At 39.2% G+C, this 23,827-nt stretch overlaps 1 protein-coding gene across 13 annotated transcripts in view; it reads right to left on the bottom strand.

Annotated features, from left to right (window-relative positions):
- The window catches only part of USP32 (ubiquitin specific peptidase 32), a 243,622-nt gene that overhangs the window by 12,155 nt on the left and 207,640 nt on the right, over window positions 1-23,827 (bottom strand). For all 13 annotated transcript variants that reach the window (XM_055386674.2, XM_055386678.2, XM_055386676.2 and 10 more), the window contains 11 exons: window positions 22,524-22,598; window positions 21,873-22,011; window positions 21,510-21,615; window positions 19,885-20,058; window positions 19,168-19,342; window positions 18,573-18,724; window positions 17,540-17,651; window positions 15,963-16,174; window positions 8,815-8,999; window positions 3,415-3,501; window positions 1,131-1,251 (listed from right to left, as the gene is read on the bottom strand). In XM_055386674.2, the coding sequence (XP_055242649.1) occupies window positions 1,131-1,251; window positions 3,415-3,501; window positions 8,815-8,999; window positions 15,963-16,174; window positions 17,540-17,651; window positions 18,573-18,724; window positions 19,168-19,342; window positions 19,885-20,058; window positions 21,510-21,615; window positions 21,873-22,011; window positions 22,524-22,598 (1,538 nt within the window). The remainder of the gene's footprint in view (window positions 1-1,130; window positions 1,252-3,414; window positions 3,502-8,814; window positions 9,000-15,962; window positions 16,175-17,539; window positions 17,652-18,572; window positions 18,725-19,167; window positions 19,343-19,884; window positions 20,059-21,509; window positions 21,616-21,872; window positions 22,012-22,523; window positions 22,599-23,827) is intronic.

Raw genomic sequence — 23,827 nt, 5'->3', positions numbered from 1 at the left:
ACTATCAAGAGCCATAAAAATGCAAAAACCACTACAATTCCTCATGTGACTTAAGGAACTCCTTTGACTCTGTTGCTTTTACCTCTCTATCAGATTCTTAATGTCTTTACCATTCAAATAATATTTGGTTGATTAAAAACTGCCTGAGGCAAACATTTTTAGGTATGGAGTTAAAATTATTTCTGAAGCAACATTTTCAAAATTTAAAAATTGCTCTGGCCAGACAGCGACAATAGAAGAATGTGAAGTGCAAAGAGTGGCCACTGAGATGTGCTCTTAGGTACCCAAAATGGAAACATTTCAATCCTTTCTCTAACTTTTCTGATCACTCTGCCTATTAAAGGCAGCAGCTATAGCCCTGGGACACATTTGAACTAAGTAACTGTGGTTACCAAATGCTGCAACTTCAATAATATTTAACAGAGAGATGCTTATTGATATGTCATGGCCAGACACAGTTTTGTTTCAAGGTTCACTTACTAATATTTTTGAAATTTAATGCCTGCTATAGTTTGGACATGGTTTATTTGTCTCCATCAAAATGCATGTTGAAATCTGATTCCCAATGTGGCGTTGTTAGGAGGTGGGGCCTAGTAGGAGGTGTTTGGGTCATAGGGGTGAAACTCTTGTAAATGGTTGGTGCCATTCTTGCAGTAGTTGAGTTCTCCTTCTGAGAACTTAGTTTCCAAGAGAGCGGGCTGTTAGAAAGCGAGGATCTTCCTCCTGTTTGGTCCTCCCTCTTGCCTGTGTCTGTTCTCCTTTGATCTTCTCTGCCATGTTATGATGCAGCACAGAAGCCTTTGCCAGAAGCCAGGACCATGTCCTTGAACTTCCCAGGCTGCCGAACAGTAAGCTAAATAAACCTCTTTTCTTTACAAGTTACCAGCCTCACATACTCTGTTATAGCAACACAAAATAGACAAAGACAATGCCCCAATACAATGAACTCCACAAGTTGGAAAATGAAAAAGCTCAAGCAAACATGTCAATATATTAGGTGCCATAGAGGATGCCAATGAAGGTTTTTCTGGTTGTTTTTAAATTGTCTAAAACAGAAATGGCATAATAGTTACACTGGTGGAAATTTCCCATATAAAAACCACCATTTTATGGTGGCCCTAAATACTTACCCTTTCCTGGGATGTTTGGTAGCGAAGGTGAAGGGCTGTGGGGTCCCAATCCACAGCGATATAGGCATTTCCAATGAAAGCTCTGTCTTCTCCACAATCAATTTTACAGCCTCTGCAAAATCTAAAAAGGGGGAAAAGATCCACAGAGGAAGAAATAATTATGAAGGAATCTAAATTTTCTTAATAAAAAATATTCTCCCTTCCTACTTTTCTGCTTTCCTCTTGGGCCTCACAATTTGTCATGGGCTTCTAACTTCAGACTCTGATAAATGTAGGGATACTTATTAATAATTAGTACAGATTCAGGGAATCAAGCTTTTCACTTTTCAAGTCTTTATTTTTACAAAGTACTTGATAACCACCTGTTAATCACAGGAAGATGTGAACTTTATGGCAAATAAATGACATGGGAATTGCCTGTTTGAGATACTACAGCACTCAAGAAATTCCAAATTCAGTTATTTAATGCTCTGAGGTAGGACAATTTATCTGGTATAACACCTAGCTCCTTGTCTGTAAAATGGCAGATTAAATAAATGCATATAAAAGTTTACAGGGGCCGGGCATGGTGGCTCATGCCTGTAATCCCAGCACTTTGGGAGGCCGAGGTGGGTGGATCACCTGAGGTCAGGAGTTTGAGACCAGTCTGACCAACATGGTGAAACCCTGTCTCTACTAAAACTACAAAAATTAGCCAGGCATGGTGGCAGGCACCTATAATCCCAGCTACTTGGGAGGCTGAGGTGGGAGAATTGCTTGAACCTGGGAGGTGGAGGTTGCAGTGAGCCGAGGTTGCACCACTGCACTGCAGCCTGGGTGACAGAGTGAGACTCTGTTTCAAAAAAAAAAAAAGAAAAAAAAGTTTATAGAGTTGCAGGGGTGGGGTGGGAGATGGGGTAGGGGAGGAGGATATAATAAAGTCATGGTTCCAATGCCTACTTTATTATTATTATTATTTTTCTTGAGATGGAGCCTTGCTCTGTCGCCCAGGCTGGAGTGCAGTGGTGCCATCTGAGCTCACTGCAAGCTCCGCCTCCCGGGTTCAAGCAATTCTCCAGCCTCAGCCTTCCAAGTAGCTGGGACTACAGGTGCCCGCCACCATGCCTGGCTAATTTTTTGTATTTTTAGTAGAGACCGGGTTTCACCGTGTTAGCTAGGATGGTCTCAATCTCCTGACCTCTTGATCTGCCCGCCTCCACCTCTCAAAGTGCTGGGATTACACGCGTGAGCCACCACGCCTGGCCAATGCCTACTTTAGACTCAGTTTGCTAAGTCTATCGCAGTTCTCTAAAGGTGGACTTTAGTATCATTAGGCACTTTCCCTGTTGTAACAGCAATGACCAATCAATCTCTGTAACTCTTTAAAAACCAAGAACAGATTTCCAGCAAGGTCTAGTAAAGACTATGGTCTACTGTGCTTAGAACTGGCAAACTTACTTATATTTAATGAGAGGCTTGGCGTGGTGGCTCACACCTATAATCCCAGCACTTTGGGAGGCTGAGGTGGGTGGATCACCTGAGGTCAGGAGTTTGAGACCAGCCTAACATGGCAAAACCCCATTTCTACTAAAAATACAAAAATTAGCTGGGTACAGTGGTGTGCACCTGTAGTCCCGGCTACTCGGGAGGCTGAGGCAGGAGAATTGCTTGAACCTGGGAGGCAGAGGTTGCAGTGAGCTGAGATTGAGCCACTGCACCCCAGCCTGGGTGACAGAGCGAGACTCCATCTCAAAACAAAACAAAACAAAACAAAAAAGGAGAGGTGAAGTTATAGAGTAATAAATGTTTATCACAAGCTATGAATTTGGTATGGTCTGTAGTTTATAAAACCAGCTAAGTCTCAAAAGCAAAACTTATCTATTGACCTCAAAAGGAAGTGAAAAATATTTTTTGAGATGGAGTTTCGCTCTTGTTGCCTGGGCTGGAGTGCAGTGGCGTGACCTTGGCTCACCGGAACTGCTGCCTCCTGGGTTCAAGTGATTCTCCTGCCTCAGTCTCCCAAGTAGCTGGGATTACAGGCACGCACCACCATGCCCCGCTAATTTTTGTATTTTTAGTAGAGACGAGGTTTTACTAGGTTAGGCTGGTCTCCTGATCTCAGGTGATCCACCCACCTCGGCTTCCCAAAGTGATGGGATTACAGGCGTGAGCCACCGTGCCCAGCCACAATTCTTAAGTTTCTCATTATTCACTATTTACTTCTCAAAATTGGAAATCTTATGAAAACTGTATAATATCTAAAGCTGAAATTCTACTAAAGTAATTCTTTTGCAGGTCACTTTACCTATACCATGGGCACCAAGCACAGGAGTTCCCATCTTTCTGCACAACTCGTAGAGTGAATGGATATTGATAGCCCATACTGTCGTCACTGAAACAGAAGAGAACAAAAAGAGTGTAAGAAGCATTTCTGGTTCGAGGTCCAACTCCTCGTCATCTTCTCTTGAAGTAATCCTAGGAAGAGGCATTTGCCATAGCAGTATGCTCATGTTGACAGCTCAATGTTACTTAGCCTAATCCATTAGCTGCAGCCCAGTACCAAATACACTCTGGCTTCCCATCCTCTATCTGGGCTTACAGAAGGGTAGACATAAGACTGCCAGATGTCTCTAAGGGAGTCCATGTGGCCCATGAAAATTTTACAAGATAAGCTAATCATGAAATCAAATACTAATTATCCTTCAGCCTTAATTCTATCAGAGGATTTAATTCACATTAAACTAAAATAATTAGATCTTTCCATGACAAGAACACTGACACATTGCAGAAAGCTGTATATTTAGAAGTCTTCTTTAATCAGAATCGCTGATGTGGTACATGCTAAGTACTGCCTTAACTACTCAGAGTTATAAGCTACATACCATTTTTGGAGTAACTTCTTTTAACTGCCAATGATTATGTCAAGAGGGCCCTGTGAATTTTCCAACTTTTAAAAAAATTTACTCATCCTTGCCCTAACAAGGAGCAACGCAACAATTTATACATATTATCGAAACATAAGCTGTACACCTTAGATGTATATACAATTCCTACTTGTCAATTATAGTTCAATAAAGCTGGGGGTGGGGGAGAAGGAAGCAATGCGAGGAATATAACATAAGAGTGGCATACTTTACAGCTCATCTGGCAACTGACAGTGGTTATTACATGGGCTATTGAAGGTAATGAAACCATGATAAAGAGTCACTGTAAGGGCAAAGGTGAGAATCACATCTGGCATAGGAGTTCCCATCTTTCTGCATAACTCGTCCAGTGAATGATCATTGATAGCCTGTACTGTCTAGTACCATGTCCAAATCAGGCCAGCAATAAGTGAGGAATCAAAAAAAAGATAATGGGATAAAACAGTCAAGTAGCACTCATAGAAAGCTGTGTAGCACTTCCCTTCTGAAAATTTCTTTTACCTTTTTGCTCTAACTGAATGAAGCCTGGCTTTCTTGAGAATCCTGCTCCCCCTGCAGACTTTTTCCTTTTTTTTTTTTTTGAGACAGGGTATCACTCTGTTGCCCAGGCTGGAGTGCAATGGCGCAATTATGGCTCACAGCAGCCTCCAACTTTCTGGGCTCAGGTGATCCTCCCACATCAGCCTCCCAAGTAGCTAGGATTACAGGCACGCAACACCATACCTGGATAATTTTTACATTTTTTGTAAAGACAGTATTTTGCCATGTTGTCCAGCCTGGTCTTAAACTCCTGGGCTCAAGTGATCCTCCTGCCTCAGCCTCCTAAAGTGCTGGGATTACAGGCGTGAGTCACTGCACCCTACCCCCTGCACTTTGTATTCTCATACATTCCAGAACCTGGAGGTAAAATAGATCTCTTCCTTACTCCTATGCCACTTGTGCATGATTTCTTCTTCCTTCCTTTTCTAAAACATTCCAGCTTCTTTGTAGCATGTGCTACTGAATTATGCTACCTGCTATTCCTCCTTGGAAGGTACATATCTTCTTTACTCACTAAAGATTGCAGCACCCAGTTCACTGTGTTTTCTCTCCACCACTTCTCCTGTTATTATTCTTGGTGACATCAACATCAATGCAATTAATATAACAGTAACTTGGTCTTCTCTTTTCCAACAATAACTTCCTCCACCCCATATGTAAACCCTCTACAAATGTCATATTCTAGACCTTGTGAATACAAACTTTTCTACCTCCAAAATCTCAATTCCAAGTATCCTACTTTGCAACCACCACCTCCTATCTTTTTGGGTTACTTACTTATTCAAACATCCCTATTCCAATGATTCTTTCACCCAAGAGAAACCTCCAATCACTGCCCTGAAATCCTCACTTGCCTCTTTACCCACTGTCCCTGAAAATAATCACTCTTCTCCATAGACCCTTAATTCCAGGATTTTGTCCATTTAATCTAAAATTTCAAATTTATTGACATAAACACTCAAGAAGTCAAGAACTATACAATGAACACCCCATGTATTCATTACCCAACTATAAAAGTCATCAACTCCGGGCCACTCTTATTTCATTCATAACTTTACCAAGTACCACTAGAATCAGGTGAGAGCTACCATGCCTGGCTATCTTTTTTAATGTCCGAAGGACATAACCCACTCCAATCTCTACTCGTTTATCTATACTAAAATAGCTTTCACAAAGATCACCAAAGACCATTTTATCAAATCCAGTGGGCAATTCCCAGTCCTCTGTAGCATTTGAAACAACTATCACTCCTTTCCTGAAATACTTCCTTCACTTAACTCCTGGTTTTCTTCTTACACTATGGGCTGCTCCTTCTCAATCTCACTCTCTCTCTTTTGAGACAGAGTCTTGCTCTGTCGCCTAGGCTGGAGTACAGTGGTGTGATCTCCTCAGCTCACTGCAACTTCCACCTCCAGGGCTGAAGCAATTCTCAGGCCTCAGCCACCCAAGTAGCTGGGATTACAGGTACGTACCACCATGCCCGGCTAATTTTTGCATTTTTAGTAGAGACGGGGTTTTGCCATGTTGGGCAGGTTGGTCTTGAACTCCTGGCCTCAAGTGATTCTCCCACCTCGGCCTCCCGAAGTGCTGGGATTACAGGCATGAGCCACTGCACCCAGCCTCGATCTCTTTTGATGCTTCTTTTTCCCTTTTCAATCTCTAAATGTCGGAATGCGTATGAACTCAGCTCAGAGTTCATGTATAGATCATGGGAATCTTCTCTATTTAACTCTCACTCTCTAAATGTTAATCATCTGGTCTCAGGGCTTTAAATACCACCTATTTGTTGATGACATCTGTATCTCCAGCAGAGGACATTCAAGTGAATTTCCCACTTGAATATATAATAGACTTCTTGAATTTAACTTGATTCCTGTCTTTTCTTGCCAAAATCTGCTCCTTCTCCAGTTTTCCTTTTTCCATTAAATGGTACCACCATTCACAAACAATTGTTCAGGGTAAAAAGCCGGCCTGGGCCGGGTGCAGCGGCTCACGCCTGTAATCCCACCACTTTGGGAGGCTGAGGTGGGATCACGAGGTTAGGAGATCGAGACCATCCTGGCTAACATGGTGAAACCCTGTCTCTACTAAAAATACAAAAATTAGCCGAGTGTGGTGGCATGCACCTGTACTCCCAGCTACTTGGGAGGCTGAGGCAGAAGAATTGCTTGAACCTGGGAGGCAGAAGTGCAGTGAGCCGAGATCATGCCACTGCACTCCAGCCTGGTGACAGAGCAAGATTCTATCCCCCGCCAAAAAAAAAAAAAAAAAAAAGAAGTCAGCCTGGATTCCTCTTTCTCTATACTCCACATCCAATTCATTAGCAAGTCCTGGGAAAAACCCTCATCTAGAAGCTCTTTAATTCAATTACTTCACTTCAAATTTAATCTTGTCCAACTTTCATCTTTACTAAACACAACATTCATTAACTAAACTGCTTATCTATTATTTGCCGTTTTCCTTTAGGATTTATTTAAATCTTAAAATAAATACTTTAAACAATTATTTATTTAAATAACTTATTTTGGCCGGGCACGATGGCTCATGCCTGTAATCCCAGCACTTTGGGAGGCTGAGGCAGGCAGATCACTTGAGGTCAGGAGTTTGAGACCAGCCTGGCCAACATGGTGAAACCCTGTCTGTACTAAAAATACAAAAATTAGCCAGGCATGGTGGCGGGAACCTGTAATCCCAGCTACTCAGGAGGCTGAGGCAGGAGAATCGCTTGAACCCAGGAGGTGGAGGTTGCGTTGAGCTGAGATCGCACCACTGCACTCCAGCCTGGGCGACAGAGCGAGACTCTGTGTCAAAAAAATACAAAATAAAAATAAATAAATAACTTATTTAAGTAAAGATTTATTTAAATCTTTAAATTTAAATCTGGCCAGGTGTGGTGGCTCACACCTGTAATACCAGTACTTTGAGAGGCCGAGGAAGGTGGATTACTTGAGGCCAGGAGTTCGAGACCAGCCTGGCCAACATGGTGAAACCCTGTCTCTACTAAAAATACAAAAATTAGCTGGGTGTGGTTACGAGCATCTGTAATCCCAGCTACTCAGGTGTCTGAGGCATGAGAATCACTTGAACCTGGGGGTGGAGTTTGCAGTGAACAAAAATCACACCACTGTACTCCAGCCTGGGTGACAAATTAAGAATCTGTCTCAAAAAAAAGAGATGTATTTATCCTAAGCCCTACCCTAATCATCAAAAGACCCCATATCATAACAAATAAGTAAAGAACTTTTTTTAGTTACCATAAAACAGAACTCTCATTTGTACCATGATGGCAAGAAAATGATCTACAGGCCGGGTGTGGTGGCTCATGCCTGTAATCCCAGCACTTTGGGAGGCTGAGGCAGGTGGATCACCTGAGGTTGGAAGTTTGAGAACAGCCTGACCAACATGAAGAAACCCCATCTCTACCAAAAAAGCAAAATTAGTCAGGCATGGTGGTGCATGCCTGTAATCCCAGCTACTCGGGAGGCTGAGGCAGGAGATTTGTTTGAACCCAGGAGGTGGAGGCTGCAGTAAGCCAGGATCGTGCCATTGCACTCCAATCCGGGCAACAAGAGCAAAACTCTGCTGTAAAGGGGGGGGGAAAAAAAAAAAGAAAATGATCTACAATTTGATTGAGATAAAAATAAGACATCATCAAAATCCCAAAAATTATTCAGAGTAAATGCATTTACTAATCAAATAGAACAGTGGTAGGAAAAAGGGAAAGAAAACAGAAAATGTTAATTATTTTTATCTAGATTTATGAAATTACTTCATGTTAAAATGACATGGTAAGGGAAAAAGAAAAAAGAATGACATGGTATGGAAATAATCCAACAGAATTATTTTTTGTATCATGAGACTTTTCAGAGTTCACGTATGCAGTCACTCTCATTCTGAACTTCAGAGGACTGAGATTATACAAATTTCCTGGTGAATTCATACTCTCTACTTTTGCAACACAGAAGACAAGGATATTACTTGAAGCATTAGCAGGATGAATCCAGGTAAAAGATTAGAGAATGGAAGGATTATTAGACACTAGAATGTTTGGCAAAACGAAGCTGTATCGTCTCTCCTACTCCAAATATCAAACCAAATGGTTGAATTGTATGCTGTCTGAGTGGTTCTTCCAAGAGTGATTAACTTGACATAGGCTGGGTCCTATCAGTCATGTAGAATTCATATAGATTATTTTTCTAGAGTTTGGAAACCACAGGTTTAGATGGATCCCCTGAACTCACCAATCCTGGGCATGATTACTAGCTTCCTGAGGTGGGAGTGGGCTCGCTAACCGGGATACTTGAATCCAAACCGCATCATATAGGTCTTTCTTCCGGGTATGCACAGTACATGGAACAATCAATGGCATTCCAAAGAGGCTGGGGCGATTCTTCTGAGATGACAGGAAATACAGTTCTGTCCTCATCTGTATGTACAAACCAGAGAATAGAGAGTTCAGAAGACAGGCCTCTGATTCCTCCCTTTAGTTCTTCTAAATGCCTGCCAATGACAGGCACTATCACCATTTCAGATCAGTCACTATCACATTCTTCTCTGTATTTATAAAACCATCTTTATTGACACAAAGAGAACGGTTACAGTGGAGTCATTAAAAGGGCTGAGGTATTGCCAGTTTTAGAGTTGTTGCCTATTCTATCAAATTTGGGTTTCAGCAATTAATATATTCTAACCACAGTTTTCTCTGATAAACATTTCTCACATACACTGAATCACATGTAAAAACTAGTAATAGCTTCATAGCTAAGGGCTTTTAAACAATTAAGACTCTTTCTTTCTCCAGAAAATATGCCAGTAAGCTGTGTGTGGTGGCTCACGCCTGTAATCCCAGCACTCTGGAAGGCTGAGGCAAGAGGATCCCTTGAGCCCAGGAGTTTGAGATCAGAATGGGCAATGTAGGGAGACCCTATCTCTATAAAGAAATAAATACAATTAGCTGGGCATGGTGGCATGTGTCTGTAGTCCCAGCTATACAGGAGGCTGAGGTGGGAGGATTGCTTGAGTCTGGCAAGTTGAGGGTACAGTGAGCTGTGATCGTGCCACTACACTCCAGCCTGGAAGGTAGAGTGAGACCTGTCTCAAAAAAGAAAAAGAAATGAAAAGATGCCAGTGGAAAAAAAAAAAAAACTCTCTCAACTATAGTTTTCTAGGGATAACCTGCTGATAGTGGTTGTTGGAGTGGCAATTTCCAAAGTTTTGGAGATTTGTGAAACCTAGTAATTCTATTTTATAACAAGCTTATCCACCTTCCTAAAAGCAGTTAAGTGATTTTAATCTTTTTTTTTTTGTTTTTTAAATACAGGATAGGATAAAAGTAAGGTAAAATTTTTAAAATTTGCTTTGAGTACATTAAAGAGATATTTACGATATTCCTTAATATAGAGATACTGCACAGAATTATCCTGGAAATGGCTGTTAAATAAACATTTAGTATAATGGAATGGTTGGTGGGAGTTCAAGGTTATCCAAAGCTGCTGAACCTCTGAACATTTAATTCCCTAAGAAGTTTGGTATTTATTGAGTAGTTAGAAAAGCTAAATCAACAACTTATCAACTCACTAGGGGTTAAGTTAGCTAGTTTCTAAGTAAAAAGACCCTTCTTTATTCAGATTATTAAGCATTTTATTTTGCCATTTTCATTTAAGCTTAAATACATAATTTTAAGACTCTATTTCATATGTTACTATTATTATAAGATCCAGAGAAATCCAGACAGAGTTCAGTACAAATATTTTATAAAATTTTAAAACGTAGCTAAACCCACACAATTTTCATCCTCTCATTAAGGAACTTCTCCTAGTGCCCTAGGGCCCATACTTTCTCAGTTACTACTGAGATAAATTCTACTCCCAGTTATTAACATGGTTAGAAACTTCAAGCCAGGGCCAGGTGCAGTGGCTCATGCCTGTAATCCCAGCACTTCAGGAGGCCGAGGCGGGCGGATCATGAGGTCAGGAGTTTGAGACCAGCCTGGCCAATATGGTGAAACCCTGTCTCTACTAAAAACACAAAAATTATCTGGGCATGGTGGCAGGCACCTGTAGTCCCAGCTACTCGGGAGGCTGAGGCAGGAGAATCACTTGAACCCAGGAGGCAGAGAGTACAGTGAGCCGAGATCGTGCCATTGCACTCCAGCCTGGGCAACAACAGCAAGACTCTGTCTCAACCAAAAAAAAAGAAAGAAATTTTAAGCCAAGGGCTACTAATGCAGAGAAAAATAAAAATCAGAGGTAAAAGGGTACATTTCTGGCTGGATGTGGTGGCTCACACCTGTAATTCCAGCACTTTGGGAGGCCAAGGTGGGTGGATCACCTGAGGTCGGAAGTTCGAGACCAGCCTGACCAACATAGAGAAACTCTGTCTCTACTAAAAATACAAAATTAGCCAGGTGTGGTGCCACATGCCTGTAATCCCAGCTACTCAGGAGGCTGAGGCAGGAGAATCACTTGAACACAGGAGGCGGAGGTTGCGGTGAGTTGAGGTCCTGCCACTGCACTCCAGCCTGGGCAACAAGAGTGAAACTCCATTGCAAAAAAAAAAAAAAAAGTACATTTCAAATAATTATCACAAAGCAACCAGCTTTCCATTATCACTGAGTTTAACAAACAGAATATAGTGAGCACTCAAAAGCCTCCCATTTGCTTCCTCCAAATCACAAATTCTCCCTTCCTCACAAAGGTAACTATTATTCTAAATGTTACAGTAATCACTTTCTTGCTTTTCTTTACAGTTTTATATCCTATGCACAAGTAAATAAACACTAGATTTCATTTTCCCTGTTTTAAAAGTTTTTATATTTATAAATAGAATTACTTAATTCATTTTTGTTTGTTTGTTTTTTGTATTTTGAAACAGGGTCTAGCTCTGTCATCCAGGCTGGAGCGTAGTGGTGTGATCTCAGCTCGCTGCAACCTCCACCTTCTGGGCTTGAGAGATTCTCTTGCCTCAGCCTCCCGAGTAGCTGGGACTACAGGTGTGTGGCACCACGCTGGCTAATTTCTGTATTTTCTGTAGAGATGGGGTTTCACCACGTTGCCCAGGCTGGTCTTAAACTCCTGGGCTCAAGCAATCGGCCCACCTCAGCCTCCCAAAATGCTGAGATTACAGGTGTGAGCCACCGTGCCTTGCCTAATTCTTTTGTGTCTGGCTTCTTTCCATCAACATTAGGTTTACGAGATTCATTTATACTCAATAAAACTACAAATCCATTCATTTTCATTCCTGTATAATGTTCCATTATCTTAATATATCTCAACTTCCCAATCCCTTCTACAACTAACGGACATGCAATGTTTTCATTTTGGGGCTACTATAGAACATGGTGCTACGAATATTCTTGTACATATCTCCTAGTACACATATCTTTTGGGTGGATACCTACAGGTAGAACTGCTTATCTTTAACTAGAAAATTGTATTCCAAAGTAGTTGTATTAATTTATATTCTCATCAGCATGGTATGAGAGTTCCTGTTGCTCTACTTAGCAACCCTGTCAGTCTGTTTAATTTTACCTGTTCAGGTGAGTGCACTGATATCATAATATTGTTTTAATTTACATTTCACTGATTACTAGTGTCGTTGATCACTTTTTTTTTTTTTTGAGATGGAGTCTCGCTCTGTTGCCCAGGCTGGAATGCAATGGCATAATCTCGGCCCATTGCAACCTCTGCCTCTGGGGTTCAAGTGATTCTCCTGCCTCAGCCTCCCGAGTAGCTGGGACTACATGTGCCCACCATCACGCCCAGTTAATTTTTGTATTTTTAGTAGAGATGAAGTTTCACCATATTGGCCAGGCTGGTCTTGAACTCCTGACCTTGTGATCCATCCGTCTCGGCCTCTCAAAGTGCTGGGATTATAGGCGTGAGCCACCGCACCCAGCCAAGTTATCAATTTTAATGAAGTCCAATTTAATCTTTTCTTTTATATGAGTAGCGTCAGGAATGTATTTACCAGTATTATCTTCCAGGGGCTGTTTCATTGTTTTGCTTTCAAATTTAGCTCTATAGAACACCTGCAATTGTGGTGAAAGGTAGGTGCCAAGTTTCATATGGATATCTAATTGTCCCAGCACCACTTGCTGAGAAAACTATCTCTCACCACTCTGCAATGTTATCTTTGTTATAAATCAGGTGTTCATATATTTGTGAACTGGTTTCTGGGCTCTCTATTCTATCCCAATGGTCTACTTGTCTTTTCTTGTAGCAATATGACATTATTTTAAATATCATCTTTGTGAAATAAATCTTGATATCTGGATGATATCCAATCTTGATGATATCCTCATATCTTATTCTTCTTCAAGAGTATCTTGGTTATTCCTGGTGCTTTGTATTTCCACATATGAGAATCAGCTTATCAAATCACACACCACACACACACACACACACACACACACACACACACGCAGACTTTGCATTTTTATTGGGATTGTGCATTAAGTCATCTGTAGATTAGTTTGTAGAGAACTGATATCTTAAAATATGGAGTCTTCTAATCCATGAACATGGTTTATTCCTTCCAATATTTAAGTCTTCTTTAATTTCTATCAATATTTTATTTTCTATATAGATGTCTTATGTGTCATTTTTAAAGTTTATTCCTAGGTACTTAATTTTTTCTCAGCATTTAATTTTTTTGATACTAAGATAAATAATATCTGTAGTTGAGTTGAATGGTGGCCTCTAAAACAGTATATCCATATATCCATGTTCTAACCCCTGGAACCAGTAAATGTGACCTAATTTGGTAAAAGGATGTTTGTAGATGTAATTAAGTTGAGGATGTCAAGATGAGATCATCCTGGATTATCTGGGTGGGCCCTAAATTCAATAAGTATCCTTATCAGAGAAAGACAGAGAGAAGGAGAAGGCTATATGAAGAGGCAGGGATTGCAGTTATGCAGTCACAAGCCAAAGAATGCCTGGAGCCACCAGAGGTTAGAAGAGACAAGAAAGCATTCTCTCCTAGAACCTTTGGAGGAAGCCCCCACCCTACAGAAACCTTAGTTTCAGACTTCTGGCCTCCAGAAGGTGAAAGAATAAATTTCTGGGCCGGGTGCAGTGGCTCATACCTGTAAACCCAGCACTTTGGGAGGCCGAGGCAGGCAGATCACGAGGTCAGATCAAGACCATCCTGGCCAACATGGTGAAACCCCATCTCTACTAAAAATACAAAAATTAGCCAGGCATGGTGGCGTGCACCTGTAGTATCAGCTACTTGGGAGGCTGAGGCAGGAGAATTGCTTGAACCCAGGAGGCGGAGGCTGCAGTGAGTGGAGATCATGCCACTGCACTCCAGCCTGGGTGACAGAGCAAGACTGTAAAAAAAAATATATATATATATATATTTCTGTTGTTTAAAGCCACCAAATTTATGGTAATTTGTTATAACAGTCCTAAGAAACCAATACAGTACCTTTTTTACAATTTCATTTTCTCTTGTTGCTGCTATACAATCAATTTACTTGATCTAGAAGCCCTGCTTTCCTTTATTTTATTTATTTATTTATTTAAGACGGAGTTTTGCTCTTGTCGCCCAGGCTGGAGTGTAATGGCACGATCTCGGCTCACTGCAACCTCTGCCTCCCAGGTTCAAGCGATTCTCCTGCCTCAGCCTCCTGAGTAGCTAGGACAACCGGCGTGTGCCACCATGCCTGGCTGATTGTTGTATTTTTAATAGAGACGGGGTTTCACCATCTTGGCCAGGCTGGTCTCGAACTCCTGACCTCATGATCCACCTGCCTCGGCCTCCCAAAGTGCTGGGATTACAGGCGTGAGCCACTGTGCCCGGCCTTTCCTTTACTTTATAAAATTAAGACACTAAAGTCCAAAGAGCTCAATCAGCTATCTAGTGGCAGAATTAGAACTAAAACATAGGTTGCTAAATTCCTAGTTCAGTGCCCTTTCTACTCTACCAAGTTGCCACTATACCCGAAGACTACCTCTTTAACAATTATCCACTGACCACAGTTTTCAAACCTTCCTTTTTCTTTTTTATCAAAGAGTCAACCTTTAATGCAATAGTTATATATTAGACTATCAAGAGAGGAATTACGCACAACTTGATTTTCCTCAAGAACATTCTTGTATCCTCTAAGAAAAAAAACAAAACAAAACAAAAAAACCAACCCCAAAACAAAAAACTTTTCCGAAGCCATCCGCATTTATGTGGCAGTGAAGATATACATACCTACACAAACACACAGGAAACATAAATTTTGTGTGTGTTGGTTTTTGTTTTTTTCTAATTTTTTTTAGAGACAAGGTCTCACTTATTGCCCAGGTTGGAGTGGAGTGGTTATTTACAGGTGTAAGCATCATAGCATATTATAGCTTCAAAATCCTGTCCTCAAGGGATCCTCCTAAACATGCCTGGCTTAGGAGATACTTTTTTTTTTTTTTTTTTTGAGACAAAGTCTCACTTTATCACCCAGGCTGGAGTGCTGTGGCGCAATCTTCGCTCACTGCAACCTCTGCCTCCTGGGTTCAAGCAATTCTCGTGCCTCAGCATCTCGAGTAGCTGAAACTACAGGTGCATGCCACCATGCCCAGCTAATTTTTTTATTTTTAGTAGAGATGGGGTTTCACCACGTTGGCCAGGCTGTTCTCAAACTCCTGACTTCAGGTGATCCCCCTGCTTCAGCCTCCCAAACTGCCGGGAGTACAGGTGTGAGCCACCGCACCTGGCCATTTTCTTTCTTTCTTTTTTTTCTTTTTCTTTTCTTTTTGAGACAGGGTCTTGCCCAGGCTGGAATGTGTGGGGCAAGCAAGCATGGCTCACTGCAGCTTTGACCTCCTAGTCTCAAGTGATCCTCCTGCCTCAGCCTCCAGAGTAGTTGAGACTATAGGCACACACCATCATGGCTGCTTAGTTAAAAAAAAAAAAGACTTTTTTTTTTGGAAGAGACGAGGTCTCACTATGTTGCCCAGGCTAGCCTTGAACTCCTGAGCTAAGGTGATCCTCCTCCTTCAGCCTCCCAAAGTGTTGGGATTACAGGTGTGAGCCACTGCACCTGGCCAGGAGACACAAATTTTTAAAGAAAGTAGTACTCAGATGCACTGACTATCCTGTTGCCTCTTAATATACGGATAAGGAATGTCATTTCATACATTAGCCACCATGAGTAATACTAAATCCTGGCTCTGATCACTTATATTAGCATATATAATACATTGAAAATGCATTCACAGCAACAGATTTTGAGGACAGGATAAAAAAGTAAAAAAATAAAATTTGTAAAATTATTAAATTTTAAAAAATTAAAGAAAAGAAGAGAAGAAAATGCATTCAATGATGTTGCAAAGACAGAAAATGACTACTTCACAAATGACACTAGCAAGACTGGCAGTGAGTTGCCTAACATTTAACTAACCATTTTTCGGTGGACTGCAATGATGTAACCTGTAAAGGGGCTGTCAGGAAGAGATGGCATGTGACCATTAACCATTCCATTTGTGAAGTTCTTCTCATTTCCACATGGCACAACAGTGTTTGGCATTCCATTGGGGATGAATATTGGTCGGGGTAGGTCCCCATTGGTAGTTAGGGTGAACATTCCATTTGTAGATGGCGAAGAGGAGAAATCTACAAATTCAAAGATAAGTACAGCATCATAAGCTTGTGGTATTTTCATCTTTGCTCTTTTCTCAAGTATCCTGAGGACCAGAGACAGTGTAGTCTCTTAACACAGGGCAGGGAAAAATCACAGTATAAATAATTCTAGATTTATTGGAAGATTTTAATTTTCCAGTTTTACTTCCGTAACTCACACTTTTGACCAAATGAAAAAGAAAGAGTAACTGCTGGAAACTATTAAGCAGAATTTTTGCAGAAACCTGTATCAGCACCATGTTGTAGCACACAAACAGTTCTACCACTTGTTTTCTTTTCCTTCTCTTCGCCTTTGAAGACACTGTCCAATACAGTAACCTCTACCCAGATGTTGCATTTAAAATTTAAATTAGGCTGGATGAGGCAGCTCACATTTGTAATCCTAGCACTTTGGGAGGCTGAGGTAGCAGATCCCTTGAACCCAGGAGCTAGTGACCAGCCTAGGCAACATGGTGAAAACCCATCTCTACAAAAGATACACCATAGCTGGGCATGGTGGTACATGTTTGTAGTCCCAGCTACTTGGGAAGCTGAGGTGGGAGGATTGCTTCAGCCCATAAGGCAGAGGCTGCAGTGAGCCAAGATGATGCCACTGCACTCCAGGCTGGGTGACAGAGTAAGACCGTTTCTCAAAATAAATAAATTAAATTAAATAAAAACTAAAAATGCATTATTCTCACTCACACTAGCCACATCTCGAGCGCTTAACAGTCCACGTGACTGGTGGATACTGTATTGGATTGGCAAAGATCACAGAAGTTTCCACCACTGCAGAATTCTACTGGACAGTGATGCTCTAAACTAAAACTAAAATTAGAACATCCACCAACTCACCGTCAGGACTATCTACCTACTACACATCAAAGAGGGGAGCCTCATAAAGCCCTTTATAGTTGGGGAATTAGCCTAATTAACCTAATTGTAAGTAATATAAAGAATACACAAAGCATACTAGTGGCTAAAAGGACTCAGTGAGTGACCACATTAAATTACATATAATATTGGATTTCTTTCTAGCTATATCTATTGTTTATATTTTCTGGTAGTATGTTCCTCTCATACTAGCTGTTGCCATGTTAGTATTAGATAAAAGTTCAAAGAGATCTGAATTCCAAGAGTATATTAGCTAACGACTACCTATCTAACTGAAGTCACTTGGGTTCTCTAAATTTTAGGTTTCTCATCTAAAAAATATGGAATAATCAGCAAGGTTTCCCTTGGGTTCCAAAATTCTTCTGCTATAATATCCTCAGCATGAACAAATATAAAAAAAGATGACAACTCTTAGACAAATATTTAAAGGAGCAATCATGAGAAGGAGTTCTAGTTCTATCTTACCTGTCTGTGTTGAACTAGAAGCTGAAATTGGAGACGCAGGGACAGGAATTTCAAATGCACACAAAAATCCACTCACTGAGAGTCGTACTTTTTGGTTGTCCTGAGGAAAGTTCTACAGAAACAGCAGCAAGATGAGAAGGGGGAGATGTTTCAGATAAAATGGAAAAGTTCTCTCTCTAACATATTTCAAAAGAATGTCTTAGGCGCTTTCATCCGTAAAACCAACGAGATGATTGAATAATTTTTCAACTACATAAAGGATGAATGCTTGATAAAAATAATGGAAAACTAACCTCAATTTTCGAACTATTATCTCTTTTCACAGGAAGAAGTGTGTTATATATGACTGACTTCAGTTTTGTCCATTTCAGGGATCTAAATTCCAACCCTCAGAGACTCCATTTTTGCATTTCATATTAAGAAATTGTCAATAAGGTGAGAATGTGTTCAGAAATCCAAAAGATGAATATAAATAATACCAGTTGCAGGAGCTTAGAGTAGGCAATATATTTATTAGATTATTTGTTTCCCCAGCTGGTATGTAGAAAGACATGATTGGTGTCAATTTGTCTTTACTCTTAATTTCTTAGTGTGTTAAAAGACCAAGTATATATATTCATAAATACTAAAAACACACATTCATAAATACATAAAATACTTTAACCTAGGAAGAATTCTAGTAACAGCGGTAATACAGAAGAGTTGTCAAGTGTAATAGCAGCAGTCTTTGGTAACAGCAGCAATCTTTGGTGGAATCCTATACTATAGTGACACAGCTAGAACACTCCATATAGGCAGCCTTACATATTTCCCTTCTTCAAAAATACCACCATCGGTATTATCCCTTTATTCTGGTAGAAAACTCTTAAGTTTCTGGGTTGGAAAACTTGGCATTTTTTGTTGTTGTTGTTCAGTTTTCGTTATGTTTTAGTATCTCTCTCGGTCACATAACCTAACAATTGATCATAATAATTGAGAAAAATGTCATCTTTGGAGGATAGAATCAAAAGTTTCTTAGAGTAGTTAATATTACCTTTATGTTGGAACCATGTACTTCTGCTAGAAGGATTTGTTCTGCATTAAGTCCACAGAGATCACTCAGCTGTTTTTTTAAACCTGTGTACTTTTCATCCATATTCAGTCTTAGTCCATACCGTACAGGGGTAGTACCATCTAACTTAATCACTAGTAAAGAGAAAAGATCTTTTATCGGTAAAATGCAGGTTTCATTGAAAGTCTTAAATGCTGTGTACAGATATATCTGACCTGTAAATATAATAGCAAATATTTCAGCCTAGAATTTTTATTTTATGTGTAAACACTAAAACAGATGGTACTTAGGGATAATATTAAGTGAAATCAGTATTTTTTTGGTGTTCATCTGACATAAAAGTATGAGTGGCTTTGCAGGGTTTTAAAGAGAGTTGCTGGCATATTTGAAACCAAAAAAACATGCCCCAATCTACATCTTTCAAACCTCAAGTCATGCCTAAAATTAGGTTGCTCAATTATAATATGCTGAATACCGGTCTTTATTTGTAAACAAATAACTATGCTTACAAACTCAGGCTATTTAAATAAAGTAAATTTAATGGAGTCAAGTAATTTTTCAGAACTTTCTGACCTACCTGTTATTTCTAAGTGCATATAACTGTCCATCGGTAGTGGCAAAGACAAAAAATTGAAAGGGTCAAATCGGACACTTATATGCCCACATGTCTTGCATTTTACTTGAGATCTTAGCTGCCCATGGAACAAATCCACAACAATTGATCTATTTCTTCTTAGATGGTTGTCCCAGGCCTAGCAATAAAAAAGATGAGAATTTTCTCTCAAAATCCAAAAGAGAGGCATTTCTATATAAATTCAAAGAAAACTAGTTAAATATATTGGATTTAAATGTAAAGAATATAATCCTTACTCTTCATTTAACATAAAATATTAAATTGAGATGGAAAATCCTATTTTTCATTTGTTCTTATCAAGGTAACAATGGTAAATATTAAAGTTATTTGTCCATTAACAAGTATAAAGCATGCCTATAGGTCACTGTATCCATTACTTTAGCAATTATGGGGACTCTTTAAATTCCACTGGATAATTATTCCTACATCCAGTCCCATAAAGTTTACAATATGAAATGGCAACAGTTTTCTATTTTCATTAAACGTATTTTTGTTTTGGCATTATTGCATAAGAATTAAGCATAGAAATAGAAATTCATTCATTTTTGCAGTAAAGTTCTGATCTCAGAATAGTTTAGTTTGCATTTAAGCTGTGCTACATGTATTTGTGGCCAGAACATTTTGTCTATTGCTTACATTAGAAACTCAAAACTGACAAACCTCTGCAGCTACTTCCCAGTCTGGTCGCCCATCACTGTCCTTCAGTTCCACATATGGCTTTTCATGGACTCGATTAAGATCTTCATGAAGACCATCCAAAAGAAAAGCCAGAAGTTCTTGGGAGTCCTGTTGCTGAAACCCATTAAACCTGGGAGCATATTTTGCTATGGTCCACTATAAATATAAGAGAAGTCACAGTCATTATTTCCTACCCATAAAACTTGGAATGAATATGTCCTATAATCCAATCAGAGCCATTGTAAGAAAATAAATAGTATAGTACTTAGTCTGCCTCTATTTCAACAAATATATTTTGGATCTTTTGAATCTTAATGTCAAATGACCCCCCCAAAAAAAAGAGAAGTATTTTGGCCAATACTGTGCAATACTGTGTCCTCAGTTCAGTATCATGTAAGCAAACTGTTCTTCAGGCACACAGATGTTATTTAAGACAGAAATATTAAAACAGCGTTTGCTCACATTGAAAGACATCCTGTTCTATAACGTTTTACATTTTTATATGCATATAAAATATGTATATTTTATAGGTACATAGTATATACATAACATATGCATAAAATAATGTGTATATAATAATACATAACATGTGTAAAATAATATGTGTATATAGTATTTTATATAATATAATGTCTTCAACAATTACATTTTCTGGTCTTGTTGCATCCTAACTTTTATTAACTGCATTATATTATAGAATTATTTTGAGGATATAAATTAATTAGAATAGTGCCTGGCAAGAGGTAAGTAGTCAAATGTGTAGCTGTTATAGTTAATAATTTGTAATATAAAAAGCTTTTGCTTTGTATTTAAATAAAAATAATGAATAATCCTAACCACTAAAATCTACTACATCTGATATTAATATAAAACTTATATTCATTAGTTTCATTCATTCATCCTTCTACTTTTTTTTTTCTTTTTGGAGACAGAGTCTTACTCTGTTGCCCAGGCTGGAATACAGTGGTGCGATCTTGGCTCATTGCAAACACCACCTCCCAGGTTCAAGCATTTCTCATGCCTTAGCCTCCCAAGTAGCTGGGATTACAAGCATGCACCACTATGCCCGGCTAATTTTTTTTAGTAGAGACAGGGTTTCGCCATGTTGTCCAGGCTGGTCTTGAACTCCTGGCCTCAAGTGATCCACCCACCTCGGCCTCCCAAAGTGCTGAGATTATAGGCGTGAGCCCCTGCGCCCAGCCTACTTCTTTGTATTCTACAGATAGAACTATCTTAGTTATGTTGAAAATGGATTGGATTGGATGTAATTAATAAGACTCTGAGGTCCACCTTGCAGTTAGAATACTGCTAATAGTGAAGTATTACCAAAAAAGGTTTACTCTTCATATAAGATGTTTGACAAATTAGTAAAATGAATGACATCCCGAATTTAGAGTGTACCTTTGGTCTTTATCCTACCCACTACATATACAGTAGTATTTTGCATATATTTAAACAAGCAAAAGAATCTGGCCTTTTGTTTATACCAAGTGAAGGATCCAAAAACATTTATTAAGCTAAAAGGCTAACCACAAAAAACAAGTAGAGAAAAATGATTAAACAACTATTAGGAATTAAATACTTTTATATTATTTTAACCTGCTTACCCGAAGCTTTAATGGGGCAACATTCTTCTGAGTTCCACTCCAAAGTTCCTGCACTAAATCACCATAGCATTTAGCCATATGCCCCTTCATACCAATGGGATTTGTCCTAGAAGTTTGAGAGGAAAATTTGTTGCCAAAGATTCTCATAAATCACAATCATGTGGGCGCAAAAATGCCTAGCATCTCACATCAAAATATCTTTTCTTTTTGAAACAAGAGATGTATTCCTTGGCCTATTTCATATTAAATAGGGCAAATAAGATAAAATCTTTCTCCCGCAGGGTGAAAAAAGAGGAAATTTAGGTGATATTGGGTTTATATCAAAGTCACAGGTTAAGAGGCCAGTGACTCCAGAAAGATTACCTGTTGAGTTCATAAAGATGTCTCCCTGAGATAAAATACTGTGTCAGTGGCTGTGTGTTACTAACACACTGGATGCTTGAGTTCATGAAGCATGTGTTTCCCAGGTTGCTTAGACCTGTGGCTCCCTTTTCTGTGGGAACTGGAACAAACAATATGAGAACCAAAGCTTAGCTGTAGTAATATGCCATGGCAGAAACAGTTACTTATATTCAATGAAAAGATTTTTTATAACTCTCATAATCAGATAAATGGTGCTAATAATTCTCTAGCAGGTCTTTGAAATGCTAGAGAAGGCTTTTCATGGAGTGTCTGGCAACAGTGATGATCCATGCTCATTTGTAACCCAGAAGCAGCAATTATTCTTTTTAATTGCTATGATTTTTCAAAATAATTCAAACAATTCTTCTTCTAGTATGTCTTTTAAAACATATAAATTATTTAATTGCAGAGTTAGAAAGAAATTTAGAAAATAATTTGATGGTGGGTTTGCCAACATCAAATGCTGCTTCAGGAAAAAAGAAAAAGAAGAAGGCCCTAATTACTTTTGAACTAGAAAACCAAAAGTTGTTAGCACTTTAATAGTTGAGAGAAGAAAAAAAAAAAAGAATACATTTAAAATAATCTCTTTAAAAAATAATACTGGAGACTTACCCTTGTGTCTATCTATTTTACTACTATTTGCTATAAAAGACATCTCCTCAGGCCAACTCATATCTTTGTTGCGAACTGGAAGGACAGATAGGAATGTGTTAATTTCTTATCTATCTAATTTACACCCACTTGATTGCTTTTTTTTTTTAAAGACATCTTATTCCTAAATCAGAAGTTTTAAAATCTAGTTAATTTTAGTACATGCATTGCTTAACGACGAGGTTATATTCTGAGAAATGCATCATTAGGTGATTTTGTCTTTGTGTGAACATCACAGAGTGTACCTACACAAACCTAGGCTATGTATGGTATAGGCTGTCGCTCCTTGGCTACAAACCTGTACAGTATGTTACTGTATTGAATACTGTAGGCAAGTGTAACACAATGGTAAGTATTTGTGTATCTAAACATGTTAGAACATAGAAAAGGCACAACTAAAAATACAGTATTATAATCTTATGGGACCACTGCTGTATACAGGTCTTTTGTTGACAAACATCTTTTTGCAGCACATGCCTGTAATTGGCTCTAAAACCATTCCTACTCTTCATATTGAGGACTTTAAAGTCACTTGGTTTGAATAATCTTATTCCTCAATTACCTACTTGAGGTAAAATTATACTCAACCATCTACAGAAGTAATTAAAGTTCAGAAACAATGGAATTTCTTATACTTAAAACATTAGAAATTATAATTCTTTCTTAAATTGTAACAACTGTCAGAGTAATTTATTCCTTTTTTTTTTTGAGACAGTCTGGCTTTGTCTCCCAGGTTGGAGTGCAGTGATGTGATTCTTGAGTCACTGCAACCTCCGCCTCCTGGGCTTGACTGATTCTTGTGCCTCAGCTTCTTGAGTAGCTGGGACTACAGGCACGTGCCACCACACCCAGCTAATTTTTGTATTTTTAGCAGAGACAGATTTCACCATGTTGGCCAGGCTGGTCTGGAACTCCTGACCTCAAGTGATCCACCCATCTCAGCCTCCCAAAGTGCTGGGATTACAGGCGTGAGCCACTGCGCCCGGCCTATTCATTTTAATACAAAGGCAGCTAACAACGTTGCCACAAAACTTGATGGGAAAAGATACACTTAAAAAGTTTTTAATGGCATGTGTATGCCAGTGTGTAAATCTATGAACATACAAGTAGCTCTGTCAGTGAGTAGCCAATGTTGGTGACTAATGAAAGCCTGTGCTACTAACTATGCAAGAAAGTTGTTCTTTTTACTCAAACTCAAAGCAGCAACTTGAAAATTTTAAGGAACTATAAATGTGTAAACTGAATTCACTTGCTTTTTATCTACC

This window comes from Gorilla gorilla, chromosome 4 (genome assembly GCF_029281585.2).
Source record: "Gorilla gorilla gorilla isolate KB3781 chromosome 4, NHGRI_mGorGor1-v2.1_pri, whole genome shotgun sequence".
Classification (NCBI taxonomy): domain Eukaryota; kingdom Metazoa; phylum Chordata; class Mammalia; order Primates; family Hominidae; genus Gorilla; species Gorilla gorilla.
This window is presented reverse-complemented; position numbering and strand designations above follow the sequence as displayed.